General features: G+C 32.4%; 1 protein-coding gene across 1 annotated transcript; it reads right to left on the bottom strand.

Moving 5' to 3' along the window:
* Positions 1-1169: 1169 nt before the first annotated feature.
* LOC116767920 (uncharacterized) lies at positions 1170-10747 on the bottom strand. Its single transcript, XM_032658461.2, has 7 exons — positions 9152-10747; positions 6086-6342; positions 4346-4456; positions 3693-3778; positions 3188-3308; positions 2894-3072; positions 1170-2519 (listed from the first exon to the last, which is right to left on the bottom strand). The coding sequence occupies exons 1-7, from the start codon at positions 10104-10106 to the stop codon at positions 2306-2308; spliced, it is 1923 nt and encodes a 640-aa protein (XP_032514352.1). The 5' UTR covers positions 10107-10747; the 3' UTR covers positions 1170-2305.
* Positions 10748-19824: the final 9077 nt, after the last annotated feature.

Raw genomic sequence — 19824 nt, 5'->3', positions numbered from 1 at the left:
GTCATGATTATGACATTAGGTGGTCCATTAAGTGAGGTATTTTATTTTTAATTTCTCGATCCAATTCACTGGTAAGATATCTTAAGATTTTCTTGAAATCGCTTGCCCCTCCCCCAGCCTGATACGGGTAAATCTTAAAAACTTCTATTTGAATTGGATTTGTAAAAAACCTTGCTTTTTTTATTAAAGACTATCAGGCGATTATTATTAAAGAATATGTGAATAATGAATTAGTTTTTTGTGAGAACAATATTTTCGTCATTTTGCCAAGGAAGAGTTTAGAAAAAAAAACTTAAGCCCCTCCCCACAAGAAGTAATGAATGGAAACCACCCCCTTTTCATCTTGTCTTAACCATACCGTCCTTGACCTTAGAAAATACTGCACAAAATATATTAACAGGAAATAAAGACATGTTTTTTTTGTTATAAAGTATTTTTTATTTTGCAATACAGAGTCAAAGACTCAAAAGACACTGCAATCTGGAGAGCTATTGCGAATTTATAGTGATAACATATCAAATAGTTTTGTATCTTAGTCTATACATAAATAATTTAGCATACAATATACACAGCTCTGCATTATGTTACTCATAGTTTTTCATCACCTCATATAATGAAGTGTCCTACGCTAGAAGCTAAGTTACAGCAAAATAAATAAAATTGTGAAGATTAAAAATCTGAATTCACAGACAATACATTGTTGGACTTGCTCCGAGTAATGCTTCTTATAAAATATTACCTTTCATTATTTATGTCACAATATTTTTTGAATCGATATGAAATTTACTATTTACAATACTCAAAACAGTAAGTTTATTATCAATTTCCTTTTCCTTGTTTTTTTTTTCCTTGTGTCAAGCCAGAGTCATCTGGAGCTAGTAAAGTAAGTAGGAACAAAAGTTCTATCATTTCATTAAACTTGTGATGTTATCGTTTAAACTAAAACTAGCAGATTTAACTGGGAGTTTAGGCAATTATTATATAATCATTGAGACATTAAGGTTCAAAATTAACATTCAGTTGATATTTCATAAGTAATTTGGTTCAACTATAACGATAGGGTACAGCAAAATTATAATATATTTTGCAGTTCCTTGTATCATTTGGATCATTGAAGTATTTTAAAGTAATATATAGGTAAGGAACAAAAAAAAAATTGCTCAATAAAATTTGTGATTCTGATAGCTTTATATTATAAAAATCTAATACTGGATTTTATATATAATTGTGATGTTTTTATTTAAGCGTATTTAAATTACCTATGTTTTATGTCTTTTAGCCCACGCCATGTGACAACATATTTTACAATCATTCATATGTATAGCTATATATTTTTGCATTAATGCAGTACTATACTTATTTACATATTGTACATATAATTTGATTCATACAAGAAGATCGGATAACTCAACTAAAGTCTACATTTGAACAACATCAATAGCATTTTCGATCTAAGAAATAATTACACAAATAAAATTCTCAGTCTTCTATTAAATAGTTTATATAGATCATTTAGATTAGATCTCAGGGATATTTTCGTGTATCTTAAATTTTGTACAACACATACAAATTGACATAGCTTATATTTTGATACCTAAAAACTATAAGTGTATTAATTCAGGTTGTATCTCCGTACAACCACGGTACTGAACCATAGTGTATAGACGGAAGCCCCATCAATATTGGACACTGCACAGGATACATGTATATTTCAGTCATACTGTGACAATTTTCTGCACAGAAATTAAATAATATATTATTTAATGCACAAGTATCTGAATAACCAAGTCCGATTAGATTACTGTGATGCAAAGTTTTAGAGGGGACAATTTTTTTCAATATAAATTAAAAATAAATGTAGTTTTAATTTTGAATAATAATTTTGTTCACTAAGTTTCCCTACAATCCCTACATAGTGAAATAATTTTAACAGTCAAACTATGTCTAGGCTTACAATGCTTTGACTTTGGAAAAATTTAATTTTTTAAACATCAAGCCACTTCATGTAAACATTTTAACGAAACTGAATTATTGCTAATTCACTTCAGAACAGCATTATTATGCCTATCATATATCAACAATCAAACTTAATAGTCCTTACACTTGTCGCCAATTCTGACCCGTAACCCACTTTGACTCACTGATGTTTAGATTTTAACTGCATTTCCTTGTAGAACAACACTCACTTTAAAGTCCATAAATTTCCATATTAATATACACTGAGTTTCTTTGTTGCTACACACTATCATTACAGCAATGACCATATTCAGTTCCATTGGGGCTAGAGCCAGCCCACTGTCCAGTGTTAGTTGGCCCGTGCCCTCTTAGCGTGGCTGGGCTGAGCGTGGGCCGGCCTAGGTGGTTGCAGCGGCTCATCATTGGCCAGTCCTGACCGCAGCATGTACTTTATCTGCGGCATGTGCTGCATGACGTCACGGATCTGAACCAACGCCATGCTGTTCTCGCCGGCAGCAGCAGTTTTACACTTGCCAGAGTTGCGTAGTACTTGTAGTTGAGTGCTGTAATTTTATATATATTTTTAATTATATAATATCAAAAACAAGCAAATACAAAAAACATGGCTGCTACTCTTAATAATTAGATTAACTTACTATTACGACTCAGTCATTATGCTTATATATCAGTGTATTTATACAAACAAATTGACCATTCAAAATGAGTCTTAAATATTGATCATAAACACAGACATCCAAAATAGTTTAAATTTAGAAAAATCTCTCCATATCCAAACATTTTAAACTTCAAAATAAAAAGGTTTTAATAGGCATTCTATTTCTAATCTATAACAAAGAAATGTCCTTCAAAGTCATTTTATTTCGTATTACTGAACTCAAGTTTAAAAAGGAAATATAGTTATATTTTCTTTACTTACGAATTAGGTCTATAAAGCGTCAGTTCCAATGCATCCAACATGGCCCTGCAGTTTGTGAGAGACACCCGTGGAAAGAAATGGCTCGCGAGGTCAGGCAGGGTCATCAGGAGGTCAGTGTACTGGTAGGGTTTAGCATTGATACACGGAACCATTGTGTTCTCTACCAATGCTTTTTGGACCTGGTAACAAATATTCATATATGAGTAATCATAATTAGCGTTTTTTCATTTAAGGATATTATTGCTAAGACTGATAGGTGCTAAAAAAATATAATACATATAACAATGTTGCTACCTTATACGGCGTATGGTTTCCACTTATACTGATCTCGGGTATGGGCGTGAGTCGTTTGCGAGTGTCCACTGAGTGAGAGGTAGTGTGACCATTCATGGAACCAGTCACTTGGGGTGGGGCGCTGGGGAGAGGGGCTTTATTAATACACATTACACGAGACGTAGAGAATGAGAGAGAGAAAGAAAGAGATTTATATATATATATATATATAAGAGGATCGGAGCCGACAATCCTCGTTTTATGTACTAAAACTCAGTACTTCATCATCATTTGACATATTTTTACGGCCGTCACTTAAATGTCACTAATTATATCATATGTTTCCGTTATGCAATGTCACAATGGCGATTGGAGTTACATTTTGTGAACATCTATATATTCATACACATGTAAATAATAAATTGAAACTATAATAATCCCAAAATGAACATGCTGTATATTATTCTACGTGTAAACATGTGTGTTTGTTATTATATAGGTGTTCACTAAGTGTTTGTTGGCTCACTTCATAGTGTTGGTGTTGGCGGAGCTCCTCACCAGCGGCGGCGGCGGCTGTTGGCTCATCGCCATTGTTATCGCACTGTTCGGAAACTGGAATTACGGATATTTATATACAGGTTGTAATTTTTCATACAAGTATAGGAGGAAAGGGAATATTTATCACATTTTTATGTGCATAGTATATTCAGCCATTGTCACGAAAGAGGTTGGTCAGTAATCGATTACTATACAGGGCGAAGTTTTATATACATATAATAGAAAATTATGTTCACATACAATCTTCGAATCAAATAACTTAAAAATGTTAACAATGGAGTTATGTATAATAACAATGATTTATTTAAATATAACATGTCCATATATTCTTCTGAAAATAATTCTAATTGGGAGTAAAATACTACTCTTGACATATAAATATATGCTTAGTTCAAGTCAGAATCGTCACACCACATACGATACTTTTCGCGTTTCTCGTTCACTAACCTGCATTAACAGAGTGATGTGCGAAGATATGAATACTGTTAACACTTCCTCTATAGTGCCTGTTTCAACTTGGACTAAGTAAAATATATACTATATATAGTATACTTCTGCTCTCGTATTTATTATAAGGCTGTATAGTGTCTGTATGTGTAAAGCATTGTAAATAATTATTACCTGCACGTTCCTGGCGTGTTGCGACCTGTGCTGCGGCAGTGCCGCAGCCGCTGCTGCTATGGCAGCGTTGTTGTAACGCGCCGCTGCCTGCGCCTGCGCAGCAACTTGTGCCTGAGGGATACCATCTTTATATTATACTTGACCAATACAATACAATCTCATGTTGATTAACTTAAAATTATGTGAATATGGAAGTTTATATAAAGAAAAGAAATGTAGAAAATTATTCCTATACAATTATTTAAATACAAAATGTTTATCTTTGTTAACCGAATTGGACCAATACAATAATATAAAAGCATCAATTTTGCGAGAATGTATTGATGTTTGTTGTTTTTTTCACGTAAAACTTAGGTACCATACGAATTTATACAAAAATGTAGTTTAAAAATCAAACTTTAACCCCGAATATCGTGTAGTTCTTGGGGTCACAGTGTAACAGCTAATACTGTATATTTAAACCTTACGACATAGACTATAGATGTCGCTGCCTGTTGGTTACCGCATCTATCGGTTTAATTCCAATTTCAAATCCTACACAGACAAATTCGCCTACCACAACTAGTATAATATATATAGCATTACAAGCGCATGTTTGTCAAAAAAATTGTTAACGGTTAGATAAGTAGAAAGAATCCCGTATGACATGGAACGCGAATTTATGTTAACTAACACTACTGTTTTATAATTCTGCTGTTATAATTGATATCTGTTTTAGAAATTCAAGGAAATATTAAGAAATAAACATATTTTTAAGCCTTGAACGGCCACTGAATATTTCGCAACGTTGGAAGAAACGAACGTGACCTTGCCAGTGTTACCGTTGTTACTATTACAAACAATCGCTATTGTGGTCTAAATTTTACATCAACGTTATCGTCCCCAATAAGATTATCGACAGAATTAGAATATAGGATTACAGCTTTTTTTGACACAAGAAAAGCAAAAATCCTTATTATAGCCATTGTAAAATATATAGTCTATGCCAGCCACACATGTTACAGGATCCTCGCGCAAGTCCTGACTTGCCCAAGTAGACTGTAATGTGTATTGGAAAAAACTGCGCAAATTTCCGACATGCACAATATCTTGAAAAAGTTCCAAATTTAAATTCCCAAATTGTGCAATTGCGTTTGCTCAAGTTTACATGAACGTGTGTGGTAGTAGTTTGCATTTCCCACAAGATTCAATATGTTTTAGCCACCTACACATACGTCATTTTCGCGCCAAAATGGACGACTGCCGAGACAGAGTTCGCACTATTATAAAAGAATGTATAAATATGCATAGGAATGAGCCAAATCTATGGTGAATTAGGAGAAAAGAATACCACAAGAGAGACAAAACAAATTAACCATTTTTAGTCCATATAATTCGGTTTCTCTTCTGAATTTAAAGTTTTTTGTCGCTCAAATAAAGCCCACCCCTCCCATATATCATGCATATCATAAGTAGCTCGCTGCATGTTGCTCGCACACTTGATGAAGTATCACTGATGTGACATTTGTACAAGCATGCTTGAGCGTTTGTGGGCATCTCCGAAATATGTGTATTTGTGTAAGTCTGGACTTACAAGTATACTGTATCGTGTGTAGCCGGCATTATAAACCTCAGTGCCATCACCACATGTTTGAGTCGTTTTCTGTTCTGTATTAAAAAATCTACGAAACTAGATAACGCTTCTTGTATTACGATTCTTGTGGTAGGTGGTACTGGAAATACGTCTAATGTATATCACACCTGTGCTAGCCGCAGGACTTGCTGTGTTTGTGCCTGCGTCAGAGACCCAGGGAGACTCCAACCGTTGGCGAGGGCTTGCACAGCGGCCGCTGAGAGCCCAGCATGCGGCATCTGCATAGCTGCCGAGGCTGGTGAGTGACGCTGGGTAGGGCGCCGCCCCCGAGGTACACTCGTCAGGGACACGCTGCTACCCACGCCGACAGCCGGAGGAGGCGCTGGGGGCGCTCGCGTCCACTGACCGCCACCAGACACGGAACCTGGAACATTTATGATATTACAAACGATGACATTACATACACGTTAAAAATATACATACATAATAAAATATGCTTGCGATTCTCATTGGTATAGGATACAACTCATTTCGTGATATTTTATATTGCTAGAACTTTTTTATTTACAATACGATTGAAATCAAACAAACAAGAATTTGTATGTGAAAGTCACACATACACATTGATGATAACTTAAAAAAACTGCACTCAAATAGGTTTAGCCTCTTTTGACATAAACTTAACAATTCTAGCAAGCATAGTTCTGTGTTTTATTAGCGTTAAGAAAACTTAACTTCATCTCACGACTTTCGGAAGTCAAGAGTTTTTCATTCATAAATCCTCTTTTACATGATATTACTAATATAGGTTTATTGAGAAAAAAGCTGTAAAACCTCCGTCTGTACTATAACATTGCAAACTTCTTGTATTGGGTGGTTTGTACAGCGAAAGTATATGCGGAATTTAAAACTCATTGACGAAACTAAATAATATTAAATACAAAGTAAATACCTAATTTTCTGACCTATTAAGTCACAATAAATCTGCCAATAACAAATAATGCAACACCGCATACATTTTATTGAGATTGATTTTTTTAAAATGCTTTGAAATTAAAGATATATACATACAAGGTTTTTCGCATATAGACTATATATACATAATATATACTTTAACATAAAAATCATAAAATTATATAGAACTGTATTGCTTTTCATCAAACATCAGTTATACGTAAATTCTTCGTGAAATTTTAATATTGATATAATTACACAAAGATCTAAATGTATACGGATATGTAGTGAGGTCTAAATGTTTCGAATATACAAACATGTACATGTATGTATATATGTCTATTGTATATATATATATATATATATATACATGTACATATATATATATATATATAGCTAATATTAAAAAGGCAACTTCTAGTCGGCCGGTTAATGCAAAAATTCTTTTCGTGTCAAGGATTTGTTGAAGGTCTAACCTCAATACCAAACAGCTTTGAGTAAAACGGAGGTTGTAAAACATTTATCTCATACAGATGTCACAGATAATACTCACTAATAAAATGTTATGCTGTATAAATATAACATACTACAGCATAGTAATTGATAACTATCGCGAGTATTAATTTTAATAAAACTAATATTTTCGGATGTACTATCGCGTATTTTATTATTATTTTTTCTTATTAAATCTTCTGATTAAGTTGCTGCTCATATTTGTAGTATTTTAAAACTATTTTATAATGAGATTAACAACTCATTCAATGAAACTTTGCCATAATAGCAAATACTGCTAGATTCGAATTAACCAGGCAGTACAACTTTCGTACTTGTATTCAATACTAGCCTATGCCCGCGTCGTTGACCGCGTTGTATGTTATATTAACAAAGTTTTCGTAGTTACAGAAAAACATTCGTTGATATGTTAGTAGTGACTATAAAAATATTTTTAACCTTTAATAAATTTATACTAAATGAGGATAACGCCATTTTTTTTTTTTTAAGAAATATAAATAAAATAAATTAATGGTGTCCATCCAAAAGTTTTTTCGACATATTCAAAGAACTTCAGACCTCTATAATTTTATGTATACATATAATTTCACATTAATAAAGTTGAAAGAATTAAAATAAAATCATTCTCGATTTAAGATTTAAGCTACTAATAACTTATAAATATATTATTAAAAAAAAGTTATTATACTATTTACATATGAAACCTTTTTCATTTGAGGATTTTTTTTTTAAATTAAGTATATAAAAAAGCAAAGGTACAAAATCACAGGTAAAACCTTGAAACCATATGGCGTGTATTGTCTCATTAAATATTTAAATCATTACATTAATCCATCTCATAAAGTCAAAAAGTAATGTCACTCTTTATTATTTATCTTTGAAAATTTATATATTATTGAATTATAACTGAATATTGTTGTTTTTGTTTTGAATATGTATATAAATATGGGGTTACATACAGATTATGAATAAAAAAATAAAGGTTTCCTACAGTTAAATTGTTTTGACACATTATATAATGTGTACTGGCTTTAAGACTTTCAGTTCAAGCAAGCAAGTACTTATAAGTTGAATGCATTTTTTCTTTCACTAAGATGTACTTCATTTTCACATCTTATTATTAAAAATGATTCCTAATAATGTAAACAGGTGTAGAATTCACATATACATTCTATAAAGATTTTCATTTAAACTTAGCCGTTTGGTTAAAAATTGTTAACAAAAATTTTTATTCGTAATTTTTTTTATTTCTGTATATATTTAAATATATTTTAATCACCTTAATGACTATTATTGATCCATATTGCTTCAAAACAAATAATCAAAATCTTCTGATATTGCTTAGTACATACAAATGTTTATAAATAAGTCCTTCCATATACTGTGTATGAGACAATTGTCTTATGCTATGAGAGGATTCATAACAATGTTTCTTCTATCGGAGGATTACCAAAAATATTATATTTTCCTTTTTTATGCAACATATATTATGAGTAATATCTTTATATATGTTATTGTATATATTAGTTTTTGGTTATACATATAGTTTTGAAAAATTAACAAATGTTACTTAATATAATATGTTTGGTGAATCAATGCACACTCAAATATTCCTATAGCTTGTCTATAAGACTATTTGTTGAAGATAAACTATCGATACATTTTTAATTTATAGCAATGATAGGATTCCTATATGATTTTAATGAAATAAAACTTCTTTCTTATGCTGATATATATTAGACATAGCATATGTGGAATAGCATTACCTTTAGCGGATATCAGTAGCTGTGAATCGACGACTTTGTTAGGCCAGTACTCCTCAAACTCGGTGCCCGGGGGGAAGTAACTTTTGATGTCCGTCAAACTGATCACTGAACATGTCTCACTCGCAAACAGTTCATTCCGTATACCTTGCACTTTACAACAGAACTTCAAGTATGATAAGTCCCAACCTTTCAACTGGTCGGCCTTTAACTTTAAATTGTCAGTCTCTCCTTCAAAATAGAATAACGGTACAAACTTCTGACTATCCCTGACTGTGTAAGGCACAACAGATTCCTTGTTTATCCTAATGAAGCCGCACTTATCCTTGTTATTGGTGGTGCCTCTTAGAAGCTTGTTGTAACACACGTCAAGGAAGTTATAGAACTCATATGCATCTGACAACCGGACCACCAGATCCTTCTGGGTGAACGGCTCACGACCGAACTGGCCGTCACAATGCCTATTGTTGATCTCATTGAGTAATCTCGCTTCTATATCTGTGATGTAGTAACTTCTTATACAAGTGCACGAGTATATGTCTGCGTGGAGGTAATTAAGATATTTGTTGAGGAGTTTGATCTCTACCATACGAACGGCCACATACTTCTCCCCCGACCGGTATATGTAGGGAATGTGACATTTACCGAGCATGTCCCAACCGAAGTGACCCTTCCAGCTGGCTTCGTCTGGAGCCGGGGTTTTCTTATCATCAGCCGCTGGCCGCTGTTCTGCGGCCGGCTGCGTCGTTCCCGGTTTTCTGGTAAGAAAATTCAAGATACCCATTTGACCGCCTACAGCCGGTGCGGAAGCTCCCAGCAGCGCGCCGGGTTGCGGTCGCGCGGCCGCCACGGACGCGGCCAAAGCTTTCGCCTTATTGGCCTCCACCATCTTAGCAGCCAGTTCCCTGATCTCGGCTTCATCTGGCCGTTCAGTTTTTATCTTTACTGTTTCCGTCATATTGAGGCGGGAAAATACTTTTTAATCAAACACACACGAAACACTCGAGTTTTATATTAACATGACACTGTATAACTCGGCTACATCGTGTTTTCAAGATCTGCACACCACTGAACACAATTGGTAAACATGATATTCACAACACGAAATAATCACTTAAAAGTCAGATTAGCGATGTACACACAACATTAGAGGTTATTCGATTGTTATCAGTAGCGTATATTATTGATATATGTGAACCAATTTGAGAAACTAATTTAATCACTCAATCTCCACTTGTCGGTCCGTGTGATTTTAAACGGGATGTAAACTTCCGTTTTGACGTATCAAACTTTTAACCTTACTGGTTCTCCGGCATATTTCAAATGACTTAATAAATATTCCGAACGCTCTATAACATTTCAACGTGTAGTAATCAAATTTTGTTTCCACGCTACGAACGAAAGAACATGAAACCCAAAATTTTGTGTTCACGAGGGAAATGCCCAATACCGTTGTATAGTCTCGTGGGGAGTGCGCATTAATTCATGTACATTTTTCACCTTTTGGTGACTCAGCTTCGTTCAAAATGGCGGCCAACAAGGCTCTGTTGGCCAATCAGGACAGTGGAACCGATATACATACCTACGAAAATCAAGTCTGTGACGTAACCGCACTCCCCGTGAGGCTTGTTCTCAAGGACTTTTCATTTTTAGTTCCCAAACTATAAGACTATTTTTAAACCGACTCCAGTATTCCGAGGATGAAATTCATACATAGAAACTATCGAATATGAAATTATTATTTATGTGTATTAACAAATAACAAAAAACATACATATCTAATAAATAAGATTTATGAATGTACTCTTACAAAGTAGGTAGTCACTATGGTTAGCCTCGTGTCGAAGTTGTACAGTACGTAAGAATTATTTTAAAAAAAAGTTATTTCTAAAACCAACCTTATGTCGTTGTGATAGAAGCTAAAACTTAATGGAGGAATCTATAATGTCCGCCTTACGATCTGTGTCACGAGGCTTGCCGACGCGCGCATTCCATGAACAATAATCCCCTACACGAGTGAGCGAGATAGTTATAAGTAAAAAGTAGATGTCAAATGTTTAGGTATTTTACTATGAACGTACAGAGAACGTAGGTAGGTATATAATGCAATTACAAACTTACGTAAGCAACTATAACCTACTTCAAATTAAAGTAGACCGTACATATGTAGCTGTTTTTAGAGCCAAATTAGCATTGCCTAAAATATAAATAAACAATGATGATGAGTACACAACGTTATATCCTGTGTTAGATAATGTTATTAGCTTGAATTAAACCAATTTACATTTTTATTAACTTCCGTTTCAATATATAGTAACAATTTTTTTTATGATATTGTCTAACTTGTAATAAAAAAGTCTGCATCTATTTAGCCTGTATAGAAAAATTATCGCTGAGTTAACCATTGATGTGAAAAAAAATCCCATTTTGCCTACAGGCTTATTAGAAAGTAATAAGTATAAGACAATAAAATTATGATGTCGATGCTTAAATGAGGATTAATGTATAAGAATTTTATTTATTAGGTAGGCTCACTGCTTTTTTGTTGATATTTTTTTTTTATAAAAGGATAAACATTTTACAGACGTTTATGGACTAGATTGTATTTGCTTTAAATGCCTTGTGTATAGTAATAATATTGTTTTCCAGATTGTTCCATTTATAATATTTATAGATATTTCATTCAACATAGAATTATTTTGTATTTACATATAATAAAGGTAGTTCGACGCTTTTTTAAAATAAAAAAAATACATTTTTTTTAATGGTCAGGGAAAAAGGTTTAAAGAGTCAAATAAGAAAAACTTTTATTTAGTTACTATTGATTTTACCGAGTTCAAGTAAATTGTAGATTTCTTTTTAATTTTTTAATCATAATAATGTTATCTCTAAGTTCTTTGTCAGAAGCCATTAAGCTATTATTATTTATATTAACTTTTTATTACATGGCGCCGAGATAATGACTATTTATGCTTATAAATGACTTTGTTTAAGCGCACTACTGCCTATTGTAAATATAAAAATATCTTTATATGTGTGCGTTGTTTACTCACGACAACGCGAAATAAATTTAGGATACAGACAAAATTTGGCATATTTATATATTTTCTAGTACCGATTGAACCGTATAGTGAGGGTAAATTTTTTATCTAAAATATTAAATTTTAAACGAAAGAAACTGATTTCTGACATATGACATTTGATTAACATATCCATCAGTCAGTGCTTAGAAACATATGTAGGTAATTTATTTGTTTATCGTATATTGATATTATTAAAATTGTAATAATGAGCACGAAATAATTGATAATTATATTAGTCGTGTTTTATAATATGAATAAATATTGTATTAAAAAGTAATCTAGGGCATAAGTAAGAAATAAAAGTAAGTCTTAAATTTCCATATAAATAAAATTATATAGGTATATGGGTGTGACACTGTGCGCATCACTACAAAGATAATAGAAAATTTAAATTCAATATTTTAAGTTGTATTTCTTTAACACTTTTCTTTTAAAATACATGTGTATCTTCATTTAATCTAGGGTCAATAAAATATTAAGAAACCACGATTTTTATAAACACTACGTGTTCAATTATGTGTGCCGTCTTGTACATACGAAAACATTATTTTATCTAACACCGCGGACAAAGTCGAGGACATTAGCTAGCTGCATATATTTACTTAGAGAAGACGTCTATGGGGTCACTACTTTTGTGTTTTGTATATTCAATTATGACTCTTATTTGATTCACTGTAAGATTTATAATGTTTTGTTATAATATTTAATAATATAAAAAATGTTGAGAGAATTTTTGCTACTAAACCATTGGTAGATTTTTTACCCAGTTATATTTGTAATTATGAGATTTGTAAAAAAAAAAAATTGAATTTAGTTCCCAATACTTCTTTTTATTACAACGTTGAACAAAGTTGAACTTTGCCTGATTTATAAGGTCACAACTTCGGCGCGATAACGGCACAGATTCAAAAGGTCGATTATTTAATTCCTAGATTTATATTTTAATTACTGGTCTGTTTCTGTCGAATGAGGTCAAATTCACCGTTGGTAAAATCGTATAGCTTAAAGTATATTCCGGTAATATTTACCAATTTTAAATATAATATTTTTATTCTGGCTGAATAATAAAAAAAAAGTTTCTCGGAATCGCACTAGGAGGATTTCATTTTGTAAACAAGGTTAGGCTGTTCCGAGTTTCAGAGTTTGAAACTTTTTAGTTTCCCCAAATAGAAGTTCCTCTCTGAAGTTATAAACGAATTCTCTGAAAATTCGACGTTCGTTTTTTGTTTCTCGTTAACAACAATGTTCTTTATATTGTTTACAAAATAACAGCGCTTTCGTTGAATATACTCCCTTGCAAAAATCTATAGACAATTGGTGCTTAACTGCGTACTCGAGTAAGTAAAGGTTATATTACTTTAAAGTTAACATTTTACATGGACTGCATTTTTTTAAATTCTGTAATTTTTTACGGTATTTTATTTTAATAGGTATTTTAAATAGGTTTAGTGGTTGTATAGTAACAATAAAACATACACAGATATAATGTTATAATGTTGATTCAAACTCTTAACCTTTAATTATACTGAGGTTACTGCACATCAAGAACAATTCTATTTAAATTATCTTTAAAACTTACCGTCATAACATTTTCATAAACAAAGGGACCATTAAAAGACGTGTGGTATTTAAATTCTATTATTTCTTAAATTGTTCTTTTGGACTAGGTTTGAAACGAAAACTATAAATTGTCATGAATTATAGTAACCTTTGCCCGATTTAAATGCGGTTGGATTTAAAATAAAAAAAAAGAGCAGGCAGAAAGTATTCATCGATTTGGTAAGTAGACTCTTGGAAGAGGTTCGTGATCAGATTAAGAATAGGTGAAGGTGAAGGTGAAAATTATAAGATTATTGATGAGAGGTTTTTTTATGGAGTGTATAATTGAACCACAAGTAAAAAACCTTAGCATAATTAGGTAAAAAATAAAATAATATGAAAAATTGCACGAAAAATAAGTACTTGATAACCAAGAAGTCCAGAAAGAGAGAAGGACGTGGTGCCTTGGAGGTTAAAGGATCGCCACTCATGTATGAGGCCACGGGTTTAACCTGGCGTGTACCAATGTGACTTTTCCGAGTTACACTTATTTTCTAAGTGTATTTAGACACCACTGTCGAGCGGTCAAGGAAAACGTCGTGAAGAAACCTGAACTTATAATTTCAAGTTATAATTTTGAAATCGTCAATCCACCTTCAGCGAGCGTGGTGATTAATGCTCTAACCTAATGTGAAAAAAGGCTTTACTCAGCAGTGGGCACCAATAGGCGGATGATGATAAATCAAGGATCATGAGAAATTGAACCAAAAAAATGATTATTACTTATGTCTTGTAAATGATAATGAGAGGGAGGAATTTATACAACAATTTATAGCCATCATTAGTGGTTCTTGTAACAAGTAATCATATATGATGTACAGCAGTGGTGTTCTGAAAATAAATAATTTTCAATAGTACCGGGTCCATCACGAGGGCGAGGCGGTTCAATAGGGGCTGGGACTTGCGACCCAGGTATAGTTTTAAGGGCCCATACCTAATGCGAGTTAAAAGCTCACCTCCACCTTCCAAGCTCCTCCTTCTTCCTACCTAAATTTGAAGAGGACTTACTAGGGCTGTTCCCAGAATGAATTGATGTTAGTTAAGAACAGGCCCAAGTCTTTTAGTAGGTTGTAGAGAGATTTAGCTGTTATACCTCTCGCCACCACTTCTACCGCGTAATCTACGACGAACCTATTTCTAGTGAGTTCTTTAGTGAACTCGTAATACTTATTGATCTTGATGGCATGGTCTTTGGGGATGTTGGTTTCACAAGGAACCCTAAGGTCTATCAACACAAGACGCTTTAAAATTCGCGAATATATAAAAATGTTTGGTCTAGAGGCCGACGCACAAATATCCTCTGGGATTTTGAATTGTTCCTCATTAAAGTCCAATCCGAAGACGCTTTAGGGATAGAGTAAGGCTTAAAGTTTGATTTTTTAGCCCTAGTGCCTTCCCTCACAAAACCTATTGATCTCTTGTTTGTGGTTATTTCCTGTTGCGCTCTGGCTTCTGAAAGTCTAACCACTACGTATGATTTCCAGAACCCTATAGTGACGACGCGAGTATTGACCGCTATCCAGGAGTACCATACATCCCACCAGCAAATGCTCCACCTGCCATCCCGCAGGTAAAGCAAGTTTTTTGGGTACATTTACCCCATCTTACTAAATTACCCTGATCTGGGAGAGTTATTTGGAACGCATTGAGAATTTTTTTTTCTGAATAAAGCTGACGAAGCAGCCGATAGCGTGAGCCCGAGCTACAACTTCAACACCTCTGTGACGCCTGCATCTAGTTTAGCTTATAGAGGTAAGATCTTCTTTACATAGATTTACGTTAGTAACGGTTAATATACGCAAAAGATCTTGCAGGCGTAACATACTTCAAGTAAATCTAACTCTCACCTCTAAAACAAAAGTCAGAATACACTGATAATAAAAGAATAATTTTTAGCAATAATACCGCTTTTTATATTGATTTACGAATATATACGTATTTATTTTATCCAAAACATATTGTTGTGTGTTAAGAATCCTAGCTTTTGTCCGTATTTTCCTTCACTTGGAGTTCAAAATATGATTCAAAGAGAAACGAATAATGGGTGTTTCAAATAGCTAAGTATTGTAACTAAACGGTAGCGACCTCTATAGTCTGTATCACGTGACGTCTTATGAAATACAAATGTTATGTAGTTTTCCAATTTCCTGTGTTTATTTCAATCCCATGTCTTAGCTTTATCAAAATATTTTCAGTAGTTTTGCCGTAAAGTTTCTAACACAAACACATCCAACCCCACAAACTTTCGTATGTATAATATCAGTAGGGATAGCGGAGAAGTGATTGGGACAATAGTTTTGGGATATTATTCAAAAATACAATAAATTACGTACATTAAGCAAATATAATCTCTCTCCAGTAAAGACTTTCGAGTCCCTGGTAGTGTGTAGTTATGTAGAAGGAAAAGAACAGCTTTCTCTCGTATATTGATTCCTAGCATCACTTTCTTGCTCATTTGCAAAAGGATTTCTACTTGTTACTGGAGAGTCAGTACTGTTATGTCTTAGTTGCTGTTTGTTACTCTATTCTATTCTAGTCTTCGCCATTAAAGTGGGTCGAGGAGTGCAAATAAAGAAGTTAGAGTACTAAGTGACGGTTTGAAGTGAGTTTGGAGTGTTCGTATAACTGTGCACTCAGGACTCAGGGCACTTCATAGTAGTCATGACCAATACTCAGTACATTTCACCGCAAAAGATAAGCCGTATTTTAATAGAAGTCAGGTTATTGGTGAGAATTTTTATTTATTTAAAGCTTTCGCTGATCCGTTTTTACGGACTGTACCTCTTAAAAGGTACATTCAAATTGTAGGTACGGTCTGAAATTCTGAAAAAACCCTTATTTGTCTCTAAGCAATATAAACTTATCTTCATACAAAATATATTTCTGGATGAATCTTTAGCCATCTTCTCAAAATGTCATTACATAGGCATTGTTTAATTCGTACCACAAATATTAAATGCCACATATTTAAATAAAAATATATTTTTATTAATAATGAAAGGTTAGGATTACGTGAAACAGATAAATTTTATAATAGCGTAATGAACCGGAGAAAATTATATAAAAAAAACATTACTAAACTAGTTATATAACTATAATTTTGTATTTTTTTTTTCGTTCATTGCTTGTGTGTCTTTTCAGACACAACACTAGCGCACTGTAAGTAAGAATAGAAGTTACACAATATACTATTATAATTAAATGTTTTCGTGTTAATAGTTATCTTGTGATATTAATTTTAAAAATATTTTTTATCTTTATGTTTTTTTTTTCTATAATATTTATTAGAGAAGCAGAATATTTGTTTCATTTTAAATTCTTCTGTGATCTTCAACCATTTTATATTGAAAATGTATACTTCATGCCTCAGAAGACATTTTAAAACAGATTTGAAGTCATTGTAAGTTACGAAAAATCCTCTTTTTATGGTTTTCTCCATCCAAACGAATTTTTTTATTTTCCATCTGTTAACGTGTATGTAATGTAATTTTTACTGTTATAAACTTATTCGCAGTTAAACTAACGGCAAACCGTTGCGGCGGGGTGTGATAACAAAAGTTTTTCACCGTACAGTTAACTTGATACTATATCAACGTTAATCTTCTCTATAAAATACATTCGATAGTTTAATTGTTTAGTAATTAAATATTAAAAGACAGCTTTTATATTTTACGTACCTCTATTATTTGAAGTAATCTTGTAATGTACATATTATGACTTGTTTAAATCAATATATGTGACTGCGCAAATATGATAGCATTTTTATTTTTCTATAGTCACATCGTAACACACAGACGTAAAGTTCTTATCATTCCATGGATGCACCGTGCGGATGCCGGATCCATCGTTGCAGGGAGAGCAGCTTCAACAGTGCTTGGGACTTGCGACCCAGGTCTAGGTTTAAGGGGCCCCTATCTAGCACGCGTTAAATTCTCACGTCCACCTTTATACAGGTATATATCAATTTCTTGTAATACATATACTGAGATATCTGAGATAATTCTTTAACTTCTACTATTTATATAAATTAATGTAAGATTATATTAGTGATTAAACTAGTTAACAAAAACCTAATACTTTTAATTTTTTTTTTTCAAACCTATGTGCTAATAAGAATTTTAATTCATATATAGAATATGGGAATTAAAACTGTTTTATCTTACATATGTATTGTATCTTATATAATAATATTGGATAAATCTAAAGAAAACATAAATGCTTTCTGTGTGAAGAAGGATCCAATCTGATATTTAAAATTTTTAAAAATTGAAACTATTTTTGATCGCATATTTTATTTTTTTCTATGAATATCATTATCAACATTGGTTAAAATTCCAATCTTTAAAAAAAAAAAAAAAATTTCTAAAAGTTGTTTATTAAAAAACCAAATTAATTTTTGAATATGGAATTTTACAACATTGAATGTAGATGAAAGGCAGTGACGTCATTATATTCATAAACGTAGTGACGCATTGTGATAAAATGTTGGAAGTTGAAATAAAAACAATGTGTATTTAAATAAATTTAAATTTAACTATTCGTTGTTACGTATCCTACTTAAAACGTAGAAAAATCGAAAGAACAATTTGCTTGAGATCTTTACGCTTAGCACAAGTTTGCATCACACTATAAACGAAGCGTAAACAGTTTTTCATTCATAAATCTCAACACCTTATAGTGTATAGTTAAACAACAGTTTAATAAAATGCACCACAGTTTACAATGTTAAATATTATGTATGTATTATGTCATTAATAGGTCACTTAAAAACTACATTTTATCTTCATAACTATGAAACCACATAAATGTAAATGTTTAAAATTTCTGAACTCCAGTGGTCCAACTGGCCTAATAAAAATGCTTTAAACAATCTGCGCTAATATTAAAAGTACTGAACTAAAATGATTATTACGCAACAGTTTTTTACTGAGCATCTTCTAGTCCGGAAAAAAGCGATAATGCTGAAAAACCAGATCACATAATACCAAAAACAGGAAAACACTAGCAGGAATTGGAAGACGATTTAATGTCTGCATTATTTTCCTCGAATTATCTTAAAACAGGGATTATAACTATGTAAGGATAGTCAATATACTAATATATTAATAAGAAGTTTTTTTATAATATTTCGAAATATATATGAAAAAAATATATATTTGATTAGTCACAGTATAGTGATATCTACTACCTAAGATTTTAAGTGTACACATTTAAATAGAAATAAGTTTTTCCGGACCCTACGCGTTTTTATTTTATGACTACATGAGATTATTATCTCGTCTGCCCGTGATCACGGTTGCTGATATAGAATCGAAACGTCGAGATTACAATTTTCATATATATGTAGTTGTAAAGTAATAAAGAAAGTCTTAGTATCCGACAAAGCTTGCTTTCATTTGATCATAGTATACTTAAAAAAAAATTTCACTACGACTTTTGAATTCAAAGAAATCGGGTCCGTCGTTTATCAGTCGTAGACCCGGTGTAATCACAGTTTCGTTGGTTAGTACCCCTATGATCTTGACAGAGTAGTATTTCGTTCGGAAAGCCAAGGAAAATAGATCAGCAAATGCTTAGATTAATTATATTTTTTTCACAGTCACACTTATATAATGTTAATATTATTCCCGAATATTATGTCTAGATTTCGGTATATTATTATATATTGTTGTTTTTATCTTCACATGATATTTTGAGAATAGCATAAGGAGAAGTAAATTGTAAACAAGACATAAAATTAGATATCGTATTAAGTCCAGTATGAGTTTAAGAGTTCTAAATTCATAATAAATACAAAGATTTTAATGGTAGAACCATGTTAAAACTGAGTACGAATAATATTTATTTAAATAACAAATCAAGAGCAAGTGTGAATATAAATGCTACACAATACAAATACAAATCATTGGAAGCACCATATTTCGACATGCAATAGGCGGTCGAAAAAAAATGGTGCGATGAAATAAGTTTCCCCTAATTAAAGTAACGACTGAA

Source organism: Danaus plexippus, chromosome 19 (assembly GCF_018135715.1).
Source record: "Danaus plexippus chromosome 19, MEX_DaPlex, whole genome shotgun sequence".
Lineage (NCBI taxonomy): Eukaryota > Metazoa > Arthropoda > Insecta > Lepidoptera > Nymphalidae > Danaus > Danaus plexippus.
Note: the sequence above shows the minus strand (reverse complement) of the source record. Positions and strands in the feature narration are given on the sequence as shown.

Coding starts and splice junctions, on each gene's coding strand:
- LOC116767920 (XM_032658461.2), bottom strand. CDS start 10,106: ATGACGGAAACAGTAAAGATAAAAACTGAACGGCCAGATGAAGCCGAG. Junction 3,779..4,345: donor AACACGCCAGGAACGTGCAG/GTAATAATTATT, acceptor CCGTAATTCCAG/TTTCCGAACAGTGCGATAAC. Junction 3,309..3,692: donor GCCAACACCAACACTATGAA/GTGAGCCAACAA, acceptor CCCTCTCCCCAG/CGCCCCACCCCAAGTGACTG.